At 38.8% G+C, this 27,481-nt stretch overlaps 1 protein-coding gene across 2 annotated transcripts in view; it reads left to right on the forward strand.

The window, feature by feature from the left end:
• Positions 1-27,481, forward strand: part of slc1a4 (solute carrier family 1 member 4) — a 226,404-nt gene that overhangs the window by 169,930 nt on the left and 28,993 nt on the right. For both annotated transcript variants that reach the window (XM_073051234.1, XM_073051233.1), the window contains 2 exons: positions 6,497-6,539; positions 14,208-14,285. In XM_073051234.1, coding sequence (XP_072907335.1) covers positions 6,497-6,539; positions 14,208-14,285 — 121 coding nt within the window. The remainder of the gene's footprint in view (positions 1-6,496; positions 6,540-14,207; positions 14,286-27,481) is intronic.

Consider the following 27,481-nt stretch of genomic DNA (forward strand, 5'->3'; position numbering starts at 1 on the left):
CCTGTATTTCAAAGGCCATTGCTGTAAAATGGATCGTGGAGAGACCTAGTGGCAAGGAAGTGTACAGGAGTGAGATAGATTGGCTGGTTGAGTGACATTGCAACAACAACTTTGCATTCAACATCAGTAAGACCAAAGAACTAATTGTGGACTTCAGAAAGGTGGAGTCAAGGGAACACACAGCCGTCCTGATCGAGGGGTTAGCAGTGGAAAAAGTGGGCAGTTTCAAATTCCTGGGTGTCAACATCTCTGAAGATCTATCCTGGGCCCACCATATTGATACAATTGTGCAGAAACTACACCAGCGGCTATATTTCATTAGGAGTTTGAGGAGATTGGGCACGTTACCAAAGACTAGCAGATTTCTACAGCGGAACCGTGGAGAGCATTCTGAGTTGTTGCATCACCGTCTGGTACAGGGAGAGGGGACATTGTACATGGTCAGAAAAAGCTGCAAAGGGTTGTAAGCTCAGCCAGCTCCATCATGGGCACCAGCCTCCCCAGCATCAAGGACACCTTCAAAAGGAGCTGCCTCAGAAAAGCAGGACCTCATCACCCGGGGCACGGCCTCTTCTCACTGTTACCATAAGAGAACAGGTCAGGAGCCTGACGACAGAGTATCAGCGTTTTAGGATCAGTTTCTTCCTCTCTGACATCAGATTTCTGAACAGACAATGACCCCATGAACACTGTCACACTATTTCTGCTCTCTTTTTGTGCTACTTATTTATTTAAAAAATATATATAATTGTAATTTATAGTATATTCAAAGTACTGCACTGTACTGCTAGTGCAAAACAATAAATCTCATGACGTAATGATTCTGTGCTAGTGATTTCTATATGATGGTGCCACAGCTAAGGTCTGTCCACATGGAACTCCTAATTCTGCTGCTGTTATTTTACACCAGTAACAGGGGCTACTCCTTCACAACGTGTTCAGTCGCGTAATGGCATGAACTGGTTGAGATTATCTGCTACCACGTTTGACCAATGTTACTGCAGTAAAGGACAGGCTACGTAATATCATAGCTGAAGGGGGCCACTACTCTGCAAGAAAAAACCCCACAGGCAGGGTGATTTCAGGGTGTTTTATTCTTCAGCATCAGACACCCTGCTGGAAGAACTCGGCAGGTCAAACAGCTTCTGCGAGAGGAAGTGAATGTTTGACATTTCAGGTCAGAACCCTGCACCAGGGCTTGAGCGAGGGGTAGGGGAGTGGTGAGGAAGGACACTAAGGCGATTGGTGGACTGAGGAGGGGTGCAAGATGGAGGCAGGTAGGGAAGGTGAGAAGGGGTGAAGTAGCAGGTGAAGGACGGTGGGTGCGAAGATGGGAGCCAAGCAGGAAAACAAAAGTGCTACCAGTTCTAGATTCTGAGAAATAAAAGAGGCGAGTTCAAAGTGGCATTGCTGCTCTGTATAAAGGATTCGTTGACTTGATACTCTGAGTGAATGAACTTTGCTTTTAATGGTCCTGGAGGTTTAGTCTAGCAGGGGAATATCCACCTCATTTAGTCAGACCAACGGAGTGGTCACCTTACTGGGGCCCATCCTCTGCGGCCGAGCACCGAGCTTGGGGGGAGATGCACGTGGCGCTGTGAGAGAGGAGGGGGACAGCTGCCCAGCCAGTCAACCCTAGCAATCATAGGGTGACAGGTGTTGCAACAGATTACCCTCAAACCCTGTATAACCTCACTTCTCCACTCTCAGTCCTGGTATGGGGTTTCGATACGAAATGTTGACAGTTCTCTCACTCCCACAGATGCTGCCTGATCCGTGTGGGCTCTTCCTGCAGATTGTGTGTTGCTCCAGATTCCAGCATTTGCAGTCTCTTGTGTCTCTGTCTTATCCTTAATTTACTGGTTAAAGTGGAGCTTTTGATTGCTCGAGTAAAGATGAACACAGATTGTTGGGAACAGGTAAAGATTGACACATTGGTTCTGAGGTTTGCTCATGTCCCTAACCCAGGAGTCAACATATTGATCGGACATACTGTGCTCTGGTCGATTGCTTTGTTTTATCGTGACTTTGTTGATTGGAAGTGCAAGTCAAGACACAAAGCTATTAATAATGTTAGAAAGAGACTAAGCCTGGAGGCAGTGCACAGTGAACCCTCGAGGTAAAGGAAGTGTTAGTAAATTTACACATCAATAACCGAGGTAGTGGCTCATTTTCACTGGAAAGTCTGGTAAGCCAGATATTGTATGAGGCTGAAAATTACCATGTTGTTTCTGCAACAAGTCTATAAATCAATTCAATATCAAATCATAATGAAGGCCTGGACTGGCCCTGTGAATGTGACAGGTACTATTTTCAGATTGACTTCACATTGCTGGGAGTCTCTGCTCACTGCACACGCGCCCCCCCTCTACTTTGCAGGAAGAGAAAGATGGAGGTGATCTATGTTGTAACTTGAACAGATGGGCCCAAAAAGAATGTAAATATTCTGATCAGCTATGCAGCTGCTCCCCAGAGGAGTATAAAAACCCTCTGGGACAATGAGATACAGATTGCAATCAGTTCATTGACCATTCCAGTAATCCACTGAGTCTCTGCAGCAACAGATAGTGCCCAGGGAGGGCCATTGCTTTCAATGGTTTGATATTCTCAGTCCATTATCACCAGTCATTCCTGTTCTGGTAACCAGACCCAATCCCTTTCTTCCCTTATGGAATTTCAGTTCACAGAGTCACACAACATGGAGAGAGGCTCTTCCTTCCAGCCACTCCATACGTAATGACCAATATTCCCCATCCAAGCCAGTCCCATTTGTCTGCTTTGGCTCATATCCCCCTGAGCCTCTACTATTCTTCGAACTTGTCTTTAATCAGCTCTCTATCCTTCCTCCAACCCTCTCTTGCACACAATCCCCTATCCCCCTCCTGCAATGTAACGTAGTTCCCACTCTCTGCCGCTCCAAGCCCCCCTCTCTCTCCTGCTCCCTTCCCCTTCACTCTCCATTTCCCCTTTCTACTCCCCCTCCTACCCCACTTCTTTCCTTTCCCCCCTATTTTTCCCTCCCTCTCCTCTCTCACTTCTGCATCTCTCCCTCCCTGTCTCCAACAGTAGCTTTACCCAGGAACCGCCGTTCCCTCTAAACTGCCTGGGCGTGCAGCCGCACAGTAACTGCAGTGCTCCCACACACACAGCCTCTGTTGCCATGCAGCTGGGATTTTCGTTTATGTGATGTTCCAGGCTGTGAAAAAATATTCCTGCTCAGAGCATTGGTTGGTCCGCACAGCTGTAAAATAAATCAGAGGGAGCGTTGCCAGGGACCTTTACTCACTAACCAAATAATAAAATTAAGCACAATTAATTTATAAAAGTTGAAATGAGAAAGCACTTTGCTAACTCAGATGCTAATCTGGTTTAGTTACATGAACAAGAAATATACAGTGAGAGTTTAACTTATTCTGTATTTTTGTTGTACACATTATCAAAGCCATAATCTTACCAATCAATACTTTGTTGGTTCCAGTGTTAAAACATAGACATCCTCTAGTTTCTGGCTGTGTAGTTGCAGACACAGTGATTAGTAAAAAAACCAGTCTATTCATTTGTCATAAGCAGAAGGTACCGTTCGTGCTTTAATTGGCCCAGAGAGTGGATATTTAATGAAGGCTATCTTTATCAGTGATTCCAAAGGCTTGTCGATAAACGTGGCTATTCTGGCTAATTAACCTTTGAGATTTCCCCATTCTCCATGGTAACTGCGATATGTGATGGGCTCAAAGCTCTTGTGGTTTCATTCTCTGGCTAACATTGGTTTCACCCCTTACATCTTCTATCTGGAGCAAAAGTAATATTTGTGGAGCTGCACTGTGTTTTCACATTGGCTTTTTCTTTTGATGTTCAATATTCTCATATTACCTTTTCTCCCTTGGAAATTTAAAGAAAATACTGCAATTTTTGATTAATCATTGTTTATCATATCAGCAATACAATGTAACTGCTCCCATTGAGTGGCATTGAGATTGGAGCTAATTTTTATTTCATAACTAGGGGACTCAGTGGGAAGTCTATGTTAGTAATGTGTTTAAAGTTGTTTTAAGAAGACAGCCAAAATTGCCAAAGTTTTATCTTTAATAAAACTGGACAACACATTTTTTTCGAAAGTGTTGCTTCCTCAGAAATATTTTTTGTTTATGATAGACTGCTTGAAACTGAACACAAATATAATTTCAGACTACTTGTATCATGCAGGAATTAACTTCTATTAAATATGAAGTGTTTAATTGTGTAATGGTGCTGTACTAAGCTAAAAATGTTTTGTTGATGATTTTCATTTGTACTCAGTGTCCGAGGCTTCGTGCTTAAGTGCCCAACAATAAGCACTGATGGATTCCGTTTGTCCTGAAACTGTGCCTCCATGTCCTTGTGAAACCTTTCATCATGCTTGTCACTAACAGTGCCAAAATTTGCAGGGGAATGCAGAAAATGAATCTTCAGTGACATGTTGCACTTGATGGTTTTGTCAACCGGCTGCATGCAGTTTGGTGCTCTGTAGCTACCAGGAAAATTTTCAACAACATCCTTGATTGCTTTCCATGCAATTTTCTCCAGTCCCACTAGAAGTTCTTTGAATTGCCTGTCATTGATGACCTGTTTGATTTATAGACCAACAAAAATGCCTTCCTTAGTCTTGGCATCAGTTATTCTGACTTGAATTATGAATCAAAGTAACAAATGTACATACGGCCTCCGTCGGTTGTGATCGACTATGGGTACTGCGCCTCTGGTAGTCACGGATATGTCGAGCAGCGTCGAGCGTGGCTACTGAGGCCGATCCTGGAATGATAGGCTCTGCCACAGTTGCTGCATGTGTAGGGCGTCGTGGAATTGTTGTCCGCTGTGCTCGCCGCTCCTCAAACTGACTCAGGATCACTCTTTCGCCTTGCTCTAGGTGTTGCTGAAGATACCTCGCCATTTGTTTCGGTCAAAGTAAATAAAGCAATTTCAAAAAGAATAGTGCATGATAGAGAAATTTCATGGTGACTTTCATGATCGGCAGCTCAAAATCCATAATCAGCATACCCGAAAGTAATCAGGAAGCAAAATCTTTGTTGTCCAGTGTAACACCTTCATGTTAGAAAATGGATTAACTTTATGTTATAATATCCTCCCAACATCTGATTTATCTCTTCAGTATAGCCCAGCTATAATTTCTCTCTTTTTTGTCATTCTTCTGCCTGCATGAAAGGGCATAATTATAATTCTGACTTCAAAGTTTATTTCCTTCCAGTGCATCCATAAGCATAGAATAGTTTTGATTCACACACCCTGACTATTCAAGTGCACCTTTTGTTAATTACTTCTCATAAGTTGCTCAGCCTATATCTGTTTAACGATATTCCTTGATAGATTAGTTTTTTTCACCACAATGACATTGACTCCTTGGAGGACTTGTCTTTGATTTACAAATCTGTTTTTAGGTTAAAAAAAATTGTGCATTTCACCTGATAGATGAAATCTCACTTAAATATTGTGCAGGGATGCAGCTCTGTAAATTGAAGAATGGCCATACTTCACAACCACTGTTGATTTAGTTCATATGTGTGAACATTTTTTTAATTTCCAAGAAGTACTTGTGAAACGTGGTGGCTTTGTTTACATGCTTAGTGCTGTCAAGTTCATACGTTGGGTGTGTTATCCAATGAATACATTCTGTGTATAAAGCTCCAGGACCACTCGTGGCCTCTTTTAACCTTCAGTTGTTAATGGCCTGTTACACTGCGTCCGGTCCCTCAGTGTCCAGCTGTGACAGGACCTTAGATGGCAGTCCTTTCCTTCTGTGGAAATATTCCTCACTTTGAAAAGAGTTACATTCCTGCCAAAGTCTTGGTGAAATCTGTTTGTAGCTATTTTGATGCCACATATTCCATTGTGAGGAGGGTGATGCAGTCGAGAAGCAGGATTCTTCAGCGTAGTTGCCCAGTGCTCATGTGAAGGGTGTATTGTTCAGAAGCCACGAGTGTATGTAGAGTGGTAACTTGGTGAAAGTATGTTTGCTGTCATGCTCATTGATAGCCTCTTGCTCCGCTGCTGTGGGGAAAACCAGCATCACCAAAGTTACAGTGAGTCTGGGTTCAGTGAAAGCTGCTTCACCCGTGGGACTTGTGTGGGCCTTACGTTCCACACTCAGCAACTTCGAGCTTTCCTTGCAATCTTGATTTTAAGTTACAGTGTCAGAGATTTCGGATGAACTTAAGATCAAGTAGAACAGAATATTCCAGTTTGGAGAGTATCCAGTACTGGGCACTGTGAGAGTAGTGAGAAATTCCTGAATGTACTGGATGTGGAAGGTGTACTTTCGTTTCTCCCAGGACAGATGTGAATCAGGGCGAAAAATGCAATGCAGCCTATCAGGCAAATTAGAAGGATATTTTGCAGATTTAAAAAGGAATTCTACTTCTAATTTCTGTCTGTTTTAAACCTGTTGAATTGTCCCTAGTGTGTTTAGTCACTAACAAGATGATTGCTTTTATTCTTCTTGCAGAAACCTTGTTCCTGCAAACCTGGTAGCTGCTGCATTCCAATCGGTGAGTACAGCTCCACTTCCCTGTGAGTAAAGGCAGTATGTCAGAAACAATAACATTCACCAAAAGTGTAGCGTTATTTTTTTGTGACAACACATTTTATATGTTACATGCAGTTTTCAGAAGGTTTTTTTTAAAAAGTTGGAACTATTGTTAAATGTCTGACAAATTTAATTAAGAATGATACCATTCTTGCGAGAGAACTTCCTTTCTGTAAGTTAAATAGTCCGGGTAATGGGAGATGGGGAGCACGCAAACCAGCAGGTAGCCAAATTGACAAAGTGTGACTTGTGGCATCCCAGAAGAATATATTTTATGACAGGAAGTATCTATACTGATGGGAGAGGAAGCCACTTAACCAAGTTAGCTGATGATAGCTAGCAATGAAGGCTGTGTAGATTCACACATGAATTTATAAAACAGCAAAAAACATTGCAGGTTTGAAAAAGCACTTGAATAATCAAGAAGGAGAAAATACATTGAGTGAGGAAGAAATAGAACAACGGACAACAATTTCATCAAGTACGTGAAGAGGAAGAGACATGTCAAAGTGAAGACAAGCTTCCTGGAGAATCTAGTTATGGGATCAAGGAAGAGGTGGAGGAGTTAGGTAGAGCTTTTGCAACAATCTTTATTGCGGAAGATACAAAGAAGTTTTCATTAATATGAAAAATGTAGAAATAAAGATCATCATAATCGGAAGGGAATTAGTATTGAGTAAACTAATGCAGCTAAAGGCTAATACTTGACAATGTGCACCTTAGAATCCTAAAAGGTGGATGCAGAGGTTGTGATCTTCCAGAAAATTATAGATTCTGGAGAATTGAAAGAGATTGATAAACTGCTAATTTGATATTTTTAGTCCAAAGAGTGGAAGGCCAAAATAGGTAACTACAGCCTAAATAGCCTCATGCCATTGGGAGAATCAAGCAGTTGTAGCAGATGGAGTCGGTACAGGTTTGTCCTGTTTTCCTTCTTTCTTTCTTGGCCACTTCCTGACATTACTAAAATAAAATTGACTCAAGTTCAAATAGTGTCTTCTTTCTTTCTTTCTTTTTAAATCTTTTTATTAATTTTATGAAAAACATAAGTGAAATATGAATACAGAACGTTTGAGAGTACATAATTAATAGTTTAAATAGACAATCAGATATGTAATAATCAATATATAAGGCCTCCCAAACTCATAGTATTAATGTAAAAGAATCGAAAAAGAGAAAAAAAAAACCCCAAAAAAAACTAAAAGAAAACTTAAAAAAAAACTAACCAACATGGGCAATTGCATAATGTTAAATACACACAGTAGTGCCGATAACTCCGAACCTCCATCCAAATAATTAAGGATAATAACAGTTAGGGTTTAGGATCAGACCATTTAACTCATATGAAAATGTTGAATAAATGGTCTCCAAGTTTCCTCAAATTTAACTGAAGAATCAAAAACCACGCTTCTAATTTTTTCTAAACTCAAACAAGAAATAGTTTGAGAAAACCACTGAAATACAGTTGGAGGGTTAATTTCTTTCCAATTCAGTAAAATAGATCTTCTAGCCATTAATGTAACAAATGCAATCATTCGTTGAGATGAAGCGGATAGACGATTATTATCTATCATTGGTAAACCAAAAATTGCAGTAAAAGGATGCGGTTGGAAATTGATATTTAAAACTCTTGAAATAATATTAAAAATATCTTTCCAATAATTTTGTAAACAAGGACAAGACCAAAACATATGAGTCAATGAAGCAACATCAGAATGACATCTGTCACAGGTTGAATTAACATAAGAATAAAATCGAGCAAGTTTATCTTTAGACATGTGAGCTCTATGTACAACCTTAAATTGTATTAGGGCATGTTTAGCACAAATAGAGGTCGAATTTACCAATGATAAAATTTTTTCCCATTGCTCAGTAGATATAGGACAATGCAATTCTTCTTGCCATTCCTTCTTAATTTTTTCTGATACATCCGGCTGTACACTCATAATCATATTATAAATGATAGCTACTAAACCCTTTTGACAAGGATTGAGGGCTAAAATTCTTTCTGTAATGTCCAATGGACATTCTTTCGAAAAAGACTTTAATTCATTATACAGAAAATTTCTGACTTGCAAATATCTAAAAAAATGGGTTTTAGGTAAATTATATTTATTAGATAGCTGTTCAAAGGACATAATGTTATCATCCAAAAACAGATCACGAAAACATGTTATACCTTTTGTTTTCCATAAAAGAAAAGCTTGATCTATAGATGAAGGCCGAAAGAAGTAGTTAGATATTATAGGACATGACAGCATAAACTTATTCAAGCCAAAAAATTTACGAAATTGAAACCAAATTCGTAATGTATACGTGACATATGGGATTAGTTATCTGTTTATTCATTTTGAATAATGAAAAAGGAAGTGAAGATCCTAAGATTGAGATCAATGAAAAATCTTGCACAGATTTACATTCCAAATTTACCCATTGTGGGCAAGCAGCTGTAGTCGATTCTTGTGTCCAGAATATTAAATACCGTATGTTAACTGCCCAATAGTAAAATCTTAAGTTTGGTAGAACCAAGCCGCCCTCCTTCTTAGGCTTCTGTAAATATTTTTTGCCTGGTCTAGGATTTTTGTTCTGCCACAAATAAGAAGATATTTTAGAGTCAACCATATCAAAAAAAGATTTAGGAATAAAAATTGGTAATGCTTGAAATAAATATAAAAATTTAGGTAGTATCATCATCTTAATGGCATTAACTCTGCCTACCAAAGACAAAGATAGTGGAGACCACCTATTAGCAAGTTGCTTAATTTGATCGATTAAAGGTAGAAAATTAATTTTAAATAAATCTTTATGTTTTTTAGTAATTTTAATACCTAAATAAGTAAAATAATCTGTAACAATTCTATATGGTACATGATTATAAATTGGAACTTGCATATTTAATGGAAATAGTTCACTCTTATTAAAATTCAATTTATAACCAGAAAAGTTACTAAATTGAGCGAGCAAAGAAGAAATAGCAGGAATAGATCTTTCAGGGTCAGATATATATAATAACAAGTCATCCGCATATAATGATACCTTATACGTCGTCTCCCCACGGGTAATACCGAAAATATTGGGTGATTCACGAATAGCTATAGCCAAGGGTTCTAAAGCAATGTCAAATAATAAAGGACTTAAAGGACAACCTTGCCTTGTACCACGAAATAGCTGGAAAAAAAGGGGATCTTTGATTATTGGTAAAAACCGAAGCTAAGGGTTTATGGTATATTAATTTAATCCATGATATAAATTTTGAACTAAAATTAAAATGTTGCATTGTATTAAATAAATATGGCCATTCGACTCTATCAAATGCTTTTTCGGCATCTAAAGAAATGACACATTCTGGTATTTTAGATGAAGAGGTATAAATAATATTAATTAATTTTCTAATGTTAAAAGATGAATAGCGATTTTTAATAAATCCAGTCTGATCTTCAGAAATAATTCGAGGTAATATATTTTCTAATCTAATAGCCAAAATTTTACTAAAAATCTTAAAATCCGTATTCAACAAGGATATAGGCCGATAGGATGCGCATTCAGTAGGGTCTTTATCTTTTTTAAGAATTAAAGAAATAGAAGCTTCATAAAAGATTGTGGTAGTTTGCCTATACTTAATGCATCTTTAAAAATTTTACAAAGCCAAGGAGAAAGTATGGAAGAAAAAGATTTTAAAAATTCTGTAGAAAAACCATCTGGACCAGAAGCTTTACCCGAATTCATTGAAAAAATAGCCTTTTCTATTTCAGACTCCGTAATAGGTGTATCCAAAAATACACTATCCTCAACAGTTACTATTGGAATATTCAATTTCCTTAAAAATTCATTTATTATAGAAGAGTCCTTAGTACATTCTGATTGATATAAGGAATTATAAAAATCTTGAAAGGTTTTATTTATCTCTTTGTGATCGATCGTCAAAGTACCATCTTGTTTACGAATCCTAGTAATCTGTCGTTTATCCAAAGCAATTTTCAATTGATTAGCTAGTAATTTACCAGACTTATCTCCATATATATAGAATTGGGCTTTTGATTTAATTAACTGACTTTCAATCGAGGAGGATAATAGTAAGCTATGCTCCATTTGAAGTTCCACTCTTTCTTTATAAAGTTCTTTGCTAGGGGTCATTGAATAAATCTTGTCAATTGCTTTGATTTTATCAACTAGTGTTAATATTTTAGAATTAGTTCGTTTCCTAACTCCAGCAGAATATGAAATAATCTGTCCACGAATATATGCCTTAAAAGTATCCCACAAAGTTCCACTAGAGATCTCTGCTGTAAAATTTGCTGAGAAAAACAAATCAATTTGCTATTTAATAAAGTTGACAAAGTCAGAATCCTGCAATAAAACAGGATTAAACCTCCAACCTTTAGTATTAATATATGAATCCGTCATCTTAATAGATTACTTCAAAGGTGCATGATCAGATATGGTAATAGAGTCATATTTACAATCCATAACATCTGTAAGTAAATGGTGATCAATGAAAAAGTAATCAATTCTTGAGTAATTATGGTAAACATGGGAAAAGTATGAAAACTCTTTGTCATTAGGGTGTAAAAAAACGCCAAATTTCACAAATAGCTGAATCAATCATAAAAGAGTTAATGAGAGAAGCCGATTTATTCGGAAGAGTTTGGGTGGGCTTGGATCTATCCATCAAAGGGTTTAAACAACAGTTAAAATCCCCACCCATTATCAATCTATATTGATTCAAATTAGGAAAGGATGTAAATAAACATTTAAAAAATTCAGGACAATCAGTATTTGGAGCATAAACATTAACTAAAACAACTTTTTGATTAAAAAGTAGACCAGTAATAAGCAAAAATCTACCTTGCGGATCTGAAATTGTTTCATGATGTATAAAAGAAGTTGATGAATCTATAAAAATGGAAACACTTTTATAGTGGCTTGCGAATTTGAGTGATACTGTTGGTCCTTCCAAAACCTAAACAACCGTTGACTATCCACCTTCCTTACATGAGTCTCTTGTACAAAAATAACATTAGCATTCATTCTATGGAATACTTTGAATGTTTTTTTCCGTTTGATCGGATGATTTAAACCATTAGTATTCCAAGAAACAAAGTTAATAGTCCTATCCATATTGACAATATTTATTACAATTAACATGTAAGTTTGAAAAAAAAATGAACTCATGAACCCGGAAGAAGGAAGTAAGTTCAAGGAGAAACCGGAAGTCACGACACTGCGACCATTTTTGTAGTTTCATATAAGCCCATGAAATAAAACTAAGCAGAAAGCAAGCAAAAAGAAAAGAAAAAAGAAAAATCCCCCTCCCTCCACTCTCAAAACCCCAGGAAAAAAGCCAAAAAGAGGCAAGCAAGCAATCTAATACTAAAATTACCCCCGTGTCTCAAGACGGCAACTCAGACACAACAAAGTTAAAAAAAATACAAACAACCCACATTATAAGAGAGGGTTGGTGTAACAAAAGTTAAAATATAAAATTAGTATTATAAATGTATATAAACAAAAGGGTTAAAAAAGAATTAAAACGATAAAACCCATAAATGACTAATACTGGATTGGTATTTTAAATGAAAGTTTAAAACTTTCAAACACATCAAAACAGATATGACGTACCAAGCACTAAAGTCTGTCGGGAAGAAGAAACGACATTTTATTTTTTAAAAAATCTTAATATTTAAATGTTAAGAGTATAAAAAGGCGTATATCAGCTTAAAAAGAAAAGCAAAAAGGAAAAAAAAACCCTAATAAGTTATTTTCAACGCTAATAGATTAATAATATGGAAAAATAATAAAGTCAAAATAAACCCAGCAAAAAGAGCTTTAACCATATATAAGAAATACATGTAAGCCATACCCCAAAAAAAACCAAACATCATTCTGTAACAGATCCAAATCTATAGGCTAAATTACATTAGTCAGCCCGATAGAATGTCATTGTTCCAGGAAACTTTGAGCATCCGCTGGAGATTTAAACAGCCGAAAAGTTCCGTCCTCAAGAGTGACTCTCAAGTGTGCTGGAAATAACAGCGCTTGCTTGCAGCCTTTCTGGTGAAATTTCGACATAACCGATCTAAAAGCCATTCTTGTCCTTAAGACTTCAGGGCTATAATCTTCCAGAAATACTTGCTTGTTGTTTTTGTGATTCCGGTGAAAGTGTCTGGAGCTTTTCTTCAACCAGTTTCAAACGCTCATCAAACCGAAAAAGCTTTACGGTTATTTTTCTCTCCAGTTCTTCAAATTTGTCTTCTATAAGCTTCACAATCGTTTCTAAAGTTATCGGTTCTTTCGTCTATTTCGATTCTTTTGCTTTAGACATTTCAGCAAGTTGAGAATAATTTAAATAGTTAAAAAGAAAAATTCTGTATGTTTAGACCCCTTTAGAATAAGTATAAGAAGATCCTTTAAGGGGTGTTTGTTGGTTAAAAAGACGTAAAAGGTTTGGAGCAAAGCCTAGAAGCGGTTTACTCCATGAGCACCATCTTGAGACCTCCCAAATAGTGTCTTCATTTAATTTTCATTTTATACCTGTTAAATTGACTGAATAAATTGTTTGCACTGCTCACATAGCAAAGATTGGGGACTTGTTTTTAGGTTGGAAATGACTTGCAAAATGTGGGGTATGTGAGGAATAAGTCTGAGGAGGACTGGGTGAAGATTAGCTTCTTCTGTTATCACCCCTAGCAATGCATATTAGGCACCTACCACTCTGAATGTAAAACAAAAACTCGCTCTGCGAATCTTCTTTAAACTCCCATTCCTTAAACCTCTACCCTCAGGAAGCTCTGGACTTTACTCTGCACGCCCCAGCTCTACGTCAGTGCTCCAAAGGATTCTGCCATCTACTGAATACTTGTGTATTTAATTTCCCAAAATGCAACACCTCACAGATGATAGACTGAACTTCATCTGCCATTTCTTTGCCCTAATTTCCAACTGTTCAACTTTCTGCTATAGTTTTTAACAATCTTCCCTGCACAGATCAACCAAACTGTTTCATGTCCACAGCAAACTTACCAGTCACATCACCTGCATTTTCACAGTAAAGTAGACAATTAGAAATGGACAAATTGCAGGGAAAATGATCCAGACACCATGTTTTAATTCCAACTTGTTGGTATTAAACTTCTTTAAAAATCCTGCATGTTGAAATGTATCATAGATAAGCAAAAGGGTGAATACCTTTCCTTACACTGGATTTCTTTCCTTGCACCTTGCTTGAGTGCAGGTGCAGAATAAGAAAATAAAGAAAAAGATGTATAATAACCTGCAAAAAAAAAACTGATTGTCTGATACTGTTTGCAGCTTTCATTGTCCCATGCGATTTATTTTCCATCTATTGCATGTACAGCACAAACGCATGTCTTTTGGTCAAAGCAGTCAGTTTGTACTCCATACAAGTCTCTTCCCACATTATTTACCTCATCTCAGCACCCGTCCTTGGAAATTAATAACTTAACTATAGCGAGCGCAAAAAATCCCCAAAACATTTCTGAAAGAGTGAATGATTTTCTTCAGCCTATTTTTGGTGTCATCTGAAGCAATTGGATCCTGTAGATTCCTGGTGATTGGCATTCTTTGTCTATATTGAGCTGAAACATCTCTTAATTCAAATGTTGTTTTTCAGTATGCAACAGATTACAAATGGGTGTCGACCGCTGCTCCCGTTACAAATGTAACACCTGGAAATACCACAAGCATAAAGGTAAGAAGAAGCAACTAACTAAATAGTACTCTCATACTGGTAGTAAGGTACTTTATTCCAGAACTTTTTCCACTCTGTGTCCCACGATCCATTCAGGTAGTGAGCAGTGGTACAGGAAAATTTACCATGATTTACAATTTGGGAATATTTTCTCATCTAAATCTGTTGTAAATAAAGCAATAGTTGTCTGGGATTTGTATTTTCTTTGATTTTATGTTTCAGAATATCCTTGAATTTAAGGTCCTTCCTCCAGTAGTTGTCTGGTTCTGTGCTATTCTTTAACCAAATGAGATAACTTCACTCAACTTCACTTGCCCCTTCATTGAAATGTTCCCACAACCAGTGGACTCACTTTCAAGGACTCTTCATCTCATGTTCTTGATATTTCTTCTTTTTGCATTTGCACAGCTTGCTGTCTTCTGCACTCTGGTTGAACACTGTAGTTGGGTGGTCTTTCATTGATTCTGTTTCAGTTGTAATTCTATAGATTTGTTGAGTATGCCCACAAGAAAATGAATCTCAGGGTTGCATATGGTGGCATATAGGTGCTTGGATAATAAAATTTAATTTGAACTTTGAACCAGCCCAGCACCCACAACAGCAATAATAATCAAAATTGCTATGATGTCAACTGTCCCACTTCCCTCCACAAATGCTGCCTGACTTGAGTTTGTTTACCTGTCCGCGTTCCAGCACCATGTGTGCGGAGCATCCCTCTTGCATTGCTGTAGTGCCTTTTAATATTACAAAACATCCCAGTCTACCTGACAGGAATGCTGTATTAAAAAATCTTACACCAAAGCACACAGGAGATTTATAGTACCTTTTAATATTATAAAACATCCCAGTCTACCTGACAGGAATGGCGTATTAAAAAATCTTACACCAAACCACACAGGAGATAAAAGGACAGGTGGGTTTTAAGGAACATCTAAAGGAAGAGAGTGTTTGAGAACTTAGAGCCTTGGCAGATGAAGATTTGACTAAACTTAGTCAGAGAATGACTAAGTTTAGGGTTGCTCAAGGGTAGAATAAAGTAAAGAATGTGTTCATGTGGCATGAGAAATAAACCTTCCCATGGGAGAGATGCGGTATGTTCTTAACTTGCATGTCAAATTTCTGAGATTTTTATGGATCACAAAAAAATCTCATTAAAGGTTAAAGATTTGTGGGAAGAAATAGTGAAGTTGCAAAATAAAGCCTGTTTATATATTGCTTTGTTTGCTGTTCAAATGCCCCTGAGCAACTGAGCTGAACGTGGCACAGCCCATGTGGCAGGAGGTCCAGGATATCATCAAGAGAGCAAAGTCATCTGCTGCCCCAGGGCCAAGTGATACACCCTACAAGGTATATCAAAAATCCCCAAAACTCCTCTGGAGGTTGTGGAAGATGATGAGGAAGATTTGGAGTAAAGGCTCTATCCGACCAAGCTGGAAAATGGCTGAAGGAAACTTTGTTCCCAAGGAAGAAGACTCCTCCACAATCACCCAGTTTAGGCCAATCTCCCTCCTTGATGTGGAGTGCAAGATATTCTTCTTGGTGCTTGTGAGAATGCTGACCTCTTAATGGAGAACCACTATATCAGCACATTCGGCTAGAAAGGTGGGCATCCTGCATTTTTCTGGGTGCCTTGAACCCACCTCAATAATCAGTCAAATAATCCAAGAGGCCAGGTAGAAGAAGGGTGGCCTAATAGTCGGCTGGTTAGACTTGGCCAATGGTAATGGATCAGTTCCACTCGTCCTCATCCAGGCTGGCCTGGACCACTACCATATCACACCAGTAATGCGGGACATGATCATCTTTACCTAGGGAGATTCAAGCTAAGCTTCACTTTACAATCAGGTGGCAAGACCCCCAAAAGGGATTCAGTGGCTGTACCAGCTTCCCAATTTTGTTGTCATGGGTATAAACCTCCTCAGAGACGTAACCTGAAGCCCAATGCTGGAGCCCGGCATCCGACAACCTGCAATGCAGGGGTTCAGGGATGACACTGTGACCCATGTCCAAGTAAGGTGGGTGTTGGAAACCCTGGACAACAAGCTTCCTGGGCTAGGATGACCTTCTAGGCCAGGAAGTCTAGATGTATGGTGATCAAAAAGGGCAGGGTTCAGTCTTCAAGTACAGGGAGAAGTCATTCCATCCACAGAGGACAACCCAGTAAAGTGTCTTGGAAAGTGGTTTAATGCAGCAATGACGGACAGCACCAACATCACCGACACTGTAAAGCAGACTGAAGTGTGGCTGAATAAGACTGACAAAACTGGGCTCCCTGATGAATTTAAGACATGGCTGTCCCAGCATCGTCTTCTACCAAGTCTGCTCTGACTTTTCACAGTGTACGAGTTCCCCATGGCCACTGTAGAAGGCTTTGAGGGGAAAGTTAACAAGCATCTGTGGAGGTGGCTGGGGATTCCCTCAATCTTTCCTTCAGAAGGGGCTCTACGTAAGATCAGGCCGACTACAGCTCCGTAGTCTTCGGCAGTGGAGGAGTTCAAAGTGCCAAAGTGTAGAGTTGTATTAACACTGAGGGGCTCTGATGACAAGCTAATAAACCAAGAAAGAGTCACAAGAAGACTGGGCCGAAAGTGAGCCGCCAGCTAGGCCATAGACCAGGTAGTGAGTTTCTTGCAATTAAGAGACATCATCGGCAACCTATGCCTGGGATGGCAAGGCCTCGGATCTGTGCACACTTCCAGTGATGGGGGAGTGATCGGGATAGATCTGACATGGTCCAGGCAGAGGTACAGGACTGTGGGGACAAAATGTGGTTATCACAGACAGTGGAGTTGGGCGTCACAGAGTGCCTGGACAAAATAAGGTCTTCCCAAGCATAAGATCACTTGGGCAGAGATTTGGAGACTGAAGCCCTTCCCCATTTCTTTCCTCCTGCGGTCTGTGTACGACACTCTCCCTACACCAGCATAGCTGCACACATCGAGGCTGAGAGAGGGCCCCAACTACAAGCTTTGTGGTCAGTGGGTTCACTGGCACCCACACTGATAGGCTGATAAACAGCTTTAACACAGGGACGGTATAGGTGGTGCCACGACAAGATCTTGCTGTTCCTTGCTGACACACTGGAGTGGGAGAGGTGTAAAATGAGACCAACTGGCAGAGAGGCAAACAGGGCAGTCATTTTCATCAAGGAGAGAGCCACGCCAGTCATGTCAAAGAGGCCTAAATCCAACTGCCAAATCATGGGAGATGAGGGTCGATGTGGCCAGGAAGCTGCAGTTCCCGGAGGTGGTGCAAGACAGACATCGTACAGTGCTCCACCAAAGACAAAAAATCACCCTGGTGGAGCTCACAGTACCACAGGAGGAAGGAAGTGAGGAGGCTCACGAGAGGAAGGCCCTGAAGTACCCAGACCTTAGTCCAGGAGTGGAGGGACAAAGGATGGCAGACGTGGCTATTCCCCATGGAGATCAGCTGTAGAGGGTTCCCAGCAAGGTCAACATGGAAGTGTGTGCTGGGCCTTGATGAAAAGAGCAAGAACCAAGCAGCTCGCAGGATGGGAGAGGAAGCAGAAAGAGCCTCTTGCTGGATATGAAGCAGGTGAGAGGGGTTGAGTTGAGCTGCCCTGCCAGCTGGAGAATGTAGTGGTTAAGGGTGGAAGATTGGGCATCACCTGACGAGATCTGCTCCCTCATCGGGTAACCCCAGTGTATAATGCAAGTGTACGAATAAATAGTGAACTCGGAAAAGAAAACCTCTTTATATATTGCTTTGTTTAATGTTCAAATGCCTCAAGTGAGTGACTTAACTTTGAATTTTTATCACTGTTTGCCTTTTAACCAAAGGAGTTCCACTCTCAACAAGGTGTCAGAAGCACATACAGGAAGGTGAAACCACTGAGCAAGTTTTGAGCCAAGTAACACACACAAAATGCTGGAGGAACTCAGCAGGCCAAGCGGCATCTATGGAAAAACGTGCAGTCGATGTTTTGGGCCGAGACCTTTTGGCAGACCCTTTGAGCTGTGAAGTTTGATGCTTGACAAATAGTGCCATGTTAGTTCAATATCTATCAAATGGCCATCTGCAGCCCATCTTAACCTCTTGCCTCTGGCAGTGTTGTTGTCACGAGGGATCGATTGATGATTTAAAAATTAGCTTTCTTTGTTATGTGTACATACAGTGAAATGCGTCAAGTTTGTCAACAAACAACAGAGTCTGAGGTGGTGCTGGGGGCAGCCCACAAGTGTTACCATGCTTCCAGCACCGATGTAACAAGCAATAAAATTTTTGTTTAGAGCAGTGGTTCCCAACCTTTTTTTGGCCATGCCCCACCTAATCACCTCTAAAATCCTGATGCCCCCTGTGGTGATATATAATTCTTATTATTCAAAAAGTGAACTCCTATTCACCTGGAGGAAGCCTAAAAGACCATTAACTTGGTTTAAACAAGCTTCCAAAGAACATGGCATTCATGAAAGAGAAAAATAAAAGAACCAAAGGACTGTTAAAGTTCTGAGGAAGAAATTACTAAGAAATTGTAAAAAAAAAAGAACATTAAGTGATATTAAAATAATAATAATAAATAAATAAAACAATGCCGATTCGTTTCTACAGCATACAAAGACAGATACACCATTTAAAAGAGATGACGCAATGTACACACCTTCACACCACCAAGAACCGAAAGCTACTGCAAAAAGCAGCATTGGCGCGTCCTCGTACGAGTTTCTTACGTGTTTGAACTTGTTCATTCGTTCCTTCCTACATCAGTCAATTCATTAATTTAATTATGAAAGCCATTTGATGGTTGTAATGATGGTGATACACTATATATACAGTACATACGCAATTACACATGTACATACACACAAGTATTTTTATGTATGCATACTGTATATACACATATGTATTAACTCGCACACACACTCATACTCACACAGACTTACTAGAAAAAATTCACTGTTAATAACTCATTCTCGAATTGCCCCCCCTTAAAAATCAAATTACCCCACGTTGGGAGCCACTGGTTTAGAGATACCGTGCAGAGCAGGCCTTTCTGGTTTATCAAGCCACACTGCCCAGTAGCCCACCTATTCCAATCTAGCCAAATGACCAATTAACCTATTGACCCATACATCTTTGGACTGTGGAAGGAAATCCACGCTGTCATGCGCAGAACGGACATACTTCTTATTGATGGCTTCAGGAATTGAACCCTGAACTTCCAATTGCTGGTGCTGTAAGATGCTACGCTAAACATTACGTTACTGTGCCACTCTAAGATTGCACTGAGATGTTAACATTTACACAGTTGGACTTCTGGTCAAGATGGCGATGGTTTAGTCGCTAAAAACTATTGCTCCATTTTATTATCTCCGCACTCCTTCTCTCCCTTTTTTTTCACTCCAACTTTTTATTCTCCCATCTGCCTGCGAATACACCTGTTTTACGATGGCTTCAAAGACCACCAAATCGGGGAAGAACGAAGTTCCTGCCGCTGGCCCCTTGGGCGAGTATATTATCTCGATTTTGGAGCAGCACCGGCAGGAGATAATAGCTAAATTTAAGTCTTCTATTCGGTGAATTTGAAATTGGATCAAATTAAGTTCCTAGTGGAGGATCATGCCCAACACTTATCGCATCTCGAGTCTGCTACAGATATGTTAGACCGCCGTTTTAAAGAGCTGGAAAGCGTTTGTTCCAACTTAAGAGATCAAAACAGCAAGTTATTATTCAAAGTTACTGATTTGGAAAGTCGGAGCAGACGTCAAACTACATATCTTTGGCTTGCCAGAACGTATCAAACATGGGTCTCCTGTCAAAGTTTTCTCTACTCTGCTATCTGAGATTTTCAGGAACGAAATACTTTCGACTCTGCCCGAGATAGACAGAGCTCACTGCACTTCAGGGCCTATCTCGGAGCCAGGACACAGGCCACATCCAGTAATTATCTGTTTTCATCGCTACCAGACAAAAGATCTCATTAGAGAAGCCTGTCGGAGAGGGAAGTTGGAATATAAGGGTCAACCAATTCGTGTTGTCGAGGACAATGCTCCCCAAATTCTGAGTCTGCGAGCCGAGTTTAAAAGAGTCATGAAAGAACTATATAATTGTGGATTCAGGCCTTCCCTTCAATTTCCAGCTTGCTTCTGAATGATTCTTACTAGTGGAGACAAAAAGTGGTTTAATTCGGCTTCAGATGCTCAGAAATTTATCGATGATGTCCCTATGGCTTCGATTCCCTGTGGTTTGGTCTGATTACTTATAGTGGTGGAGAAGTACTTTCTTTTTTCTTTTTTTCCTGACCTTTCTTTCTTAAGTCAGTAAATTTTTTTTCATGGTTTTTCGCGAGTAGGTTATTGGGTAAAATCTGTTTTTATATTTTTTCTTAAACACTAGTTCATTTATTTTTTGGATTATTACCTTGAGTTAAACTTAGCAAATTTTGGTGGAATGGTTTTTCTTTTCATTATGTATAACTATACTTTGTAGTGCTAAAAGTTTTCTTTTTTTGTAATTGATGCAATATGGAGCTGATAATGATGTTAAGAAACAGGAAGTTGGATTATGGGTGATTTTTTTTTTTGAAGAGCTTGCTGCTGCTTTTCAGTAGCTTTCTTGTTCTGGGGTTTGGGGGGGGGGGAGGGAACTCTAATGCCAATATTATTTATAGAACCTTTAGACATTTGTATTTCGGTCCTGTTTTTCTTGTTTTATACTTTGCTCCAGAGCTGTTACTTGAATTTCAGACAATGCTTATGCCTACTGTCCTCTATGTTTTTTTAAAGGACAGTGGTTAGTCTGTTGAATTTTGTAAGCTGGAATGTTAAGGGATTGAAGCATCCTGTTAAAAGAAGGAAGGTGTTTTCACATCTTAAACAGCTTAACGCAGCAATTGCTTTTTTTGCAAGAAACACACATTCATGGTTCTGATAACTCTCGTCTTATGTCAAGATGGGTGGGGCAGCACTTCCATTCAACTTTTCAGGCTAAAGCCGGGGGGGGGGAGGGTTTCAATTCTTATAAATCAAAATGTTCCCTTTGAGCTTCATAATAAAGTATCTGATACAAATGGTTGTTTTATTATTGTCTTGGGGAAATTAAACAATACACTGAAAATCTTATATGCCCCCAATTCGGATGATGTGGAGTTTTTTGATCGTTTCTTCTCTTTATTTCCTGAGCTGAGTTCATATTCTCTCATGTTGGGCGGTGATTTTAATTGTTGGTTAGATCCAGTTTTGGATCAATCATCCTCTATTCCTAGATTACCAAGTAAATCTGCTTTATCAATTCAGTTTTTCCTTTCTAATTATGGTATCTCTGATGTATGGCGTTTTCTCCATCCAAGTGTAAGAAATTATTCTTTTTTTTCCCACATGTCCATTATACTTTCACTAGAATTGATTACTTTTAACTAATAATCAGTTGATTCCATCTGTTCACTCTTGTGACTATCGGAGTATATTGATTCCAGATCACGCCTCAGTCACCCTGTCTATAATTCTTCCTGGTTTCCCCCAAATGAATAAACATTGGCGTTTTAATCCGACCTTGTTGCCGGATAATGATTTTGTAAAATTTATGGAGGACCAGATAACTTTTTAAAAAAATACTAACATATCATCTGAAACCTCAAGTCAGGTTGTTTGGGACGCTGTGAAAGCATACCTAAGGGGTCAAATAATTTCATATACTGTGGATTTGAATAGAAAGACCTGTAAAGAGCAATTAGATCTGGTTAATCAAATTAAAGCAATAGACCAACTATATGCCCAGACTAAAAATCCGGAGCCGTATAAGAAACGAGTGGAACTTCAAACTAAGTTTGACCTTATTTCCACTCGTCCAATTGAATGCCAACTTCTGGAAAGTAAGTGCCGGTTTTATATCGATGGTGATAAATCCGATAAATTTTTAGTCAACCGACTAAGATGCTTTAAAGTTAAACAATATATTACAAAAATTCAAACAGAAAACGGGAACATTACCTTGAATCACTTTGAAATTAATCATACATTTCAGAATTACTATTCTCGACTCTATACTTCTGAATTTCTAAATGATAATGATTTCTAAATGAGCATTTTTAAAATAGTTTAAACATTCCTACACTTTCTCCTGATCTTAAAGCAAAATTGAATGAACCATTATCACTAGAGGAAATATCCTCAGCTATTTCTGTACTGCAGTCTGGTAAATCTCCTGGACCTGATGGGTTATTTGAAGAATTCTATGAATCGTTTTCCTCACTGTTTTCGTCTCAACTAATGTTAGTTTTAACTGACTCATTTAAATATGGTAAATTGCCAGCATCATTTAATGAAGCATGTATCATTCTTTTAGCAACAAAAGGTAAAGATCCAATAGAGTGCTCCTCGTACAGGCCAATTTCTTTGCTAGATGTTGATGTTAAAATTTTAGTTAAAGTTTTGGCCCGTAGATTGGAGAACATTCAACCTTTAATTATTTCTGAAGACCAAACTGGTTTTATTAAAAATTGTCTCCCTTTTTTAATATACAGTATTTATTTAATATCTTATACTCACCTTAAGCTGGGATTCCTGAATGTGTCATTTCTCTAGATGCAGAGAAAGCATTTGATTGTGTGGAGTGGAATTAACTTTTGTGGTTTTAGAAAAATTTGATTTTCGACAAGATTTTATTACATGGATTAAATTGTTATATTCACACCCCACTGCTTCTGTCTTGACTAATTCTCAGCAATCCCACCCTTTTAATCTTAAATGTGGCACACGCCAAGGGTGTCCGTTAAGTCCCTTACTTTTTGATTTAGCTATAGAGCCATTGGTGATTGCGTTTCGAAGTTGTGCTGAATTGACGGGGATTTGGAGGGGAGTGCGAGCACAAAGTCTCTCTTTATGCTGATGATCTTTTACTTTTTATATCAAACCCGACTACCTCCTTATTCCCAATGTTTTCACCGTAACAAATTTAGCCAGCTTTCAGGATACAAACTTAATTTAGATAAGAGCGAACTCTTTCCAATAAATAGAGAAGCACAATTACTAGAATTTTATAACCTCCCTTTTAAAGTAGTAAATAATCAATTTACTTACCTTGGCATTACAGTAACAAGAAATTATACGTTTTTTTTGGAGAAAATTTCACTAATCTTTTAAATCATACAAAACAGTTTAGCACGGTGGTCACCCTTGTCCATGTCTCTGATCCATCAAATTAATGTTGTTAAAATGTATATCCTTCTTAAATTTTTATACATTTCAATCTTTACTAATTTTTATTTCTAAAGCTTTTCTTAATTTGTTAGATTCTATTATTTCGTCCTATCTATGGAAGGGCAAACGTCCCAGACTAAATAAAGCTCATCTTCAAAAGCCTAAAAGGGTAGGTGGTATGGCCTTGCCCAATTTTTGTTTATATTACTGGGCAGCCAACATACATTGTCTTATCTTTTGGTCTTACTTTTATAATCAGTCGGACTGCCCAATATGAGTGGCAATGAAGTTGAACTCAAATAAGAAACTCTCTGTTTCTGCACTTCTTGGATCCGCACTTCTTGCCATTTGCCTACATCAATTGCTAATCCGGTTATTAGACACACTTTGAGAATATGGACTCAGTTCAGAAAATATAATGGTCTTCATGGTTTCTCTCTCTCTCTCTCTAGTCCTATTCTACATAATCATCTTTTTCAGCCTTTTATGCAGGATTTAACATTTCTGGACTGGCACAGAAAGGGCATTAGGTGCTTTGAAGATCTTTTCATAGATAAGCACTTTGCAACTTTTGAACAGTTGTCTGTAAAGTTTGTCCTACCTAACACTCATTTCTTTAGATATCTCCAAATTAGACATTTTATTAACCCTTTAATACCAAACTATCCTGAGGCACCCGTTAAAAATGTTGTGGACTTGTTTCTTCGTTTGAATCCATTGGGTAAAGGTTTAATTTCTACTATTCGAGATATGTTAATGATGTTGAAGTGAGCCCCCTTTGACAAAATTAAAACTGCTTGGGAGCATGATTTAAATTTTTCTTTGTCTGACGAGGTTTAGGATTCAATTCTCAAGTCAGTTAATTCAACTTCTCTATGTGCTTGCCACTGCCTTTTACAGTTTAAGGTGGTATACAGGGCTCATATGTCTAAAACTAAATTGTTGCGGTTCTATCCTGATATTAGTCCCTGTTGTGATCAGTGTAAAGGGGGCGAGGCCTCTCTTATTCATATGTATTGGGCTTGTCCTAGCTTGGAGAAATTCTGGAGAGATGTTCTTTTAACTTTATCTCATATACAGTGGCATGCAAAAGTTTGGGCACCCCGGTCAAAATTTCTGTTACTGTGAATAGTTAAGTGAGTAGAAGATGAATTGATCTCCAAAAGTCATAAAGTTAAAGATGAAACATTCTTTTCAACATTTTAAGCAAGATTAGTGTATTATTTTTGTTTTGTACAATTTTAGAGTGGATAAAAAGGAAAGGAGCACCATGCAAAAGTTTGGGCACCCCAAGAGATTTGAGCTGTCAGATAACTTTTACCAAGGTCTCAGACCTTAATTAGCTTATTAGGGCTATGGCTTGTTCACAGTCATCGTTAGGAAAGGTCAGATGATGCAAATTTCAAAGCTTTATAAATACCCTGACTCCTCAAACCTCGTCCCAACAATCAGCAGCCATGAGCTCCTCTAAGCAGCTGCCTAGCGCTCTGAAAATTAAAATAAATGTTCCCCACAAAGCAGGAGAAGGCTATAAGAAGATAGCAAAGTGTTTTCAGGTAGCCGTTTCCTCAGTCTGTAATGTAATTAAGAAATGGCAGTTAACAGGAACGGTGGAAGTCAAGTTGAGGTCTGGAAGACAAAGAAAACTTTCCGAGAGAACTGCTCGTAGGATTGCTAGAAAGGCAAATCAAAACCCCTGTTTGACTGCAAAAGACCTTCAGGAAGATTTAGCAGACTCTTGAGTGGTGGTGCACTGTTCTACTGTGCAGCAACACCTGCACAAATATGACCTTCATGGAAGAGTCATCAGAAGAAAACCTTTCCTGCGTCATCACCACAAAATTCAGCATCAGAAGTTTGCAAAGGAACATCTAAACAAGTCCTGTGGACTGATGAAGTTAAAATAGAACATTTTGGCTGCAATGAGCAAAGGTATGTTTGGAGAAAAAAGGGTGCAGAATTTTATGAAAAGAACACCTCTCCAACTGTTAAGCACAGGGGTGGATCGATCATGCTTTGGGCTTGTGTTGCAGCCAGTGGCACGGGGAACATTTCACTGGTAGAGGGAAGAATGAATTCAATTAAATACCAGCAAATTCTGGAAGCAAACATTACATTGTTTGTCCTCACAGTCTCCTGACCTAACCATCATTGAAAATCTGTGGATAGACCTCAAAAGAGCAGTGCATGCAAGACAGCCCAAGAATCTCACAGAACTAGAAGCCTTTTGCAAGGAAGAATGGGTGAAAATCCCCCAAACAAGAATTGAAAGACTCTTAGCTGGCTACAGAAAGCATTTACAAGCTATGATACTTGCCAAAGGGGGTGTTGTGCCCAAACTTTTCCTTCGGGCCCTTTTCCTTTTTTGTTATTTTGAAACTGTAAAATATGGAAATAAAAAAGTAATCTTGCTTAAAATATTAAAGAAATGTGTCATCTTTAACTTTATGCCTTTTTGGAAATCAGGTCATCTTTTACCCACTTAGTTATTCACAGTAATAGAAATTTTGACAGGGGTGCCCAAACTTTTGCATGCCACTGTACTTAATTGTTATTTGGAGTCTAACCCTCTGATTGCTCTTTACGGCACCTCGGGAGAAGTTGACATGCATTTGACTCCGACTAAGCGTCGTACATTGTCTTTTGCTTCTCTTTTGGCCAGACATGCGGTTCTTCTTAGGTGGAGAGATGCTGCCCCACCCACTCATGCTCAATGGATCAGAGATATTATGTCCTGCTTAGACCTTGAAAAGATTCATTATTCACTTCTTAATTTGGACATAAAGTTCCAAAAGGCGTGGGGACCTTTTCTTGAATATTTTCATAATTCCCATTTAGATTAAGGGTTCATCCCTCCCTTTTTTTTTCATTTGCATTTAAATCCTTTACTTCCAGCTTCTTACAGTTAAGATTTTTTTTGATGTGTAAACATATTATAGATTAGGTAGTAGGCAATATACCTTTTTATAAATACAGCTCTGTGGTGATAAAGTTCTGATTAACTTTTTTATGCATCGTAAGGTTGGCTTGGAGTTGGGTAGTGGGAGGGTGGGGTGGTAACTAACTTTATACGATTCTACTATGGGCACTTTTCTGAATTGTTATGAACTGTACATTTGATATGTTTGTTTTGCACTGTATAAGCCTCTTGTTTTTTTTTACTTTTTTTTGGTTTTGTCGCATTGTAGAAACTCAAAAAAACTAATTTAAAAAAACATTTATCACAGTTTATCACAATATCCCGATCCTCTTGGAGAAGTTATCGAAGCTCTGAGATTTATGGTTTGGACTCTGAGGTTCATGTTGGTCTCTCTCAATTCTATGTTTTGTGTTCTTGCCCATTCTTTCTTGTTGCTGGTTGGCGGGGTGGGGTTTGAGGGTTGATGTTCTTGTTTTTGTTTCTCCATGGGGGTGATCTATTAGTTTTTGTGTGAGGGAGGGGTTGGGGGTGGGTTTGGGGCTTGCGGGTTTTTTGTTTCTTTTTCCTTTCGTGTGGGGGGGTGGAGATTGATGTCTTTCTTTCAACTACTTCTTTTGTTTTTCCATATTTTATGGCTTTCTGGAGGAGATAAATCTCAGAGTTGTATCCTACATACATACTTTGAAAATAAAATGAACCTTTGAATCTTTGAACATTTGAATGAATTTGAGCTAAGGTCGTCAGACGAGGAGCCAGGCTAATAATAGTAGAGGTGTTCAAGAGCAAAGTACTACAGGTGCAGGAAGCATGAAAGAAAAGTAGAGATTGCAAGGCAAGCAGCATCTGTGGTGAATGAAACAGAGCTGGAGTTTCATCAGAGAGAGATGTAGAATGCAGACCCAAAGAAAAGGGGTTTGGTGAAGGAGGAGGCTGTGAAAAGAAAGTTAATGGTCTGAGAGACTGACTTGATCACTCCAGCCTTCTTCAAAGGAGCATTCTGGTTTCTTCATCACTTTTTCACTGTGCGCACACTTGTGAGAAGTTTCTATAGGGACCTATAAAGAGAAGAACAATTTAAAAAAAATCAGCCTGTCTTCTTTTGAAGACCCACAAGACAT

This window comes from Hemitrygon akajei, chromosome 7, assembly GCF_048418815.1.
Source record: "Hemitrygon akajei chromosome 7, sHemAka1.3, whole genome shotgun sequence".
Classification (NCBI taxonomy): Eukaryota; Metazoa; Chordata; class Chondrichthyes; order Myliobatiformes; family Dasyatidae; genus Hemitrygon; species Hemitrygon akajei.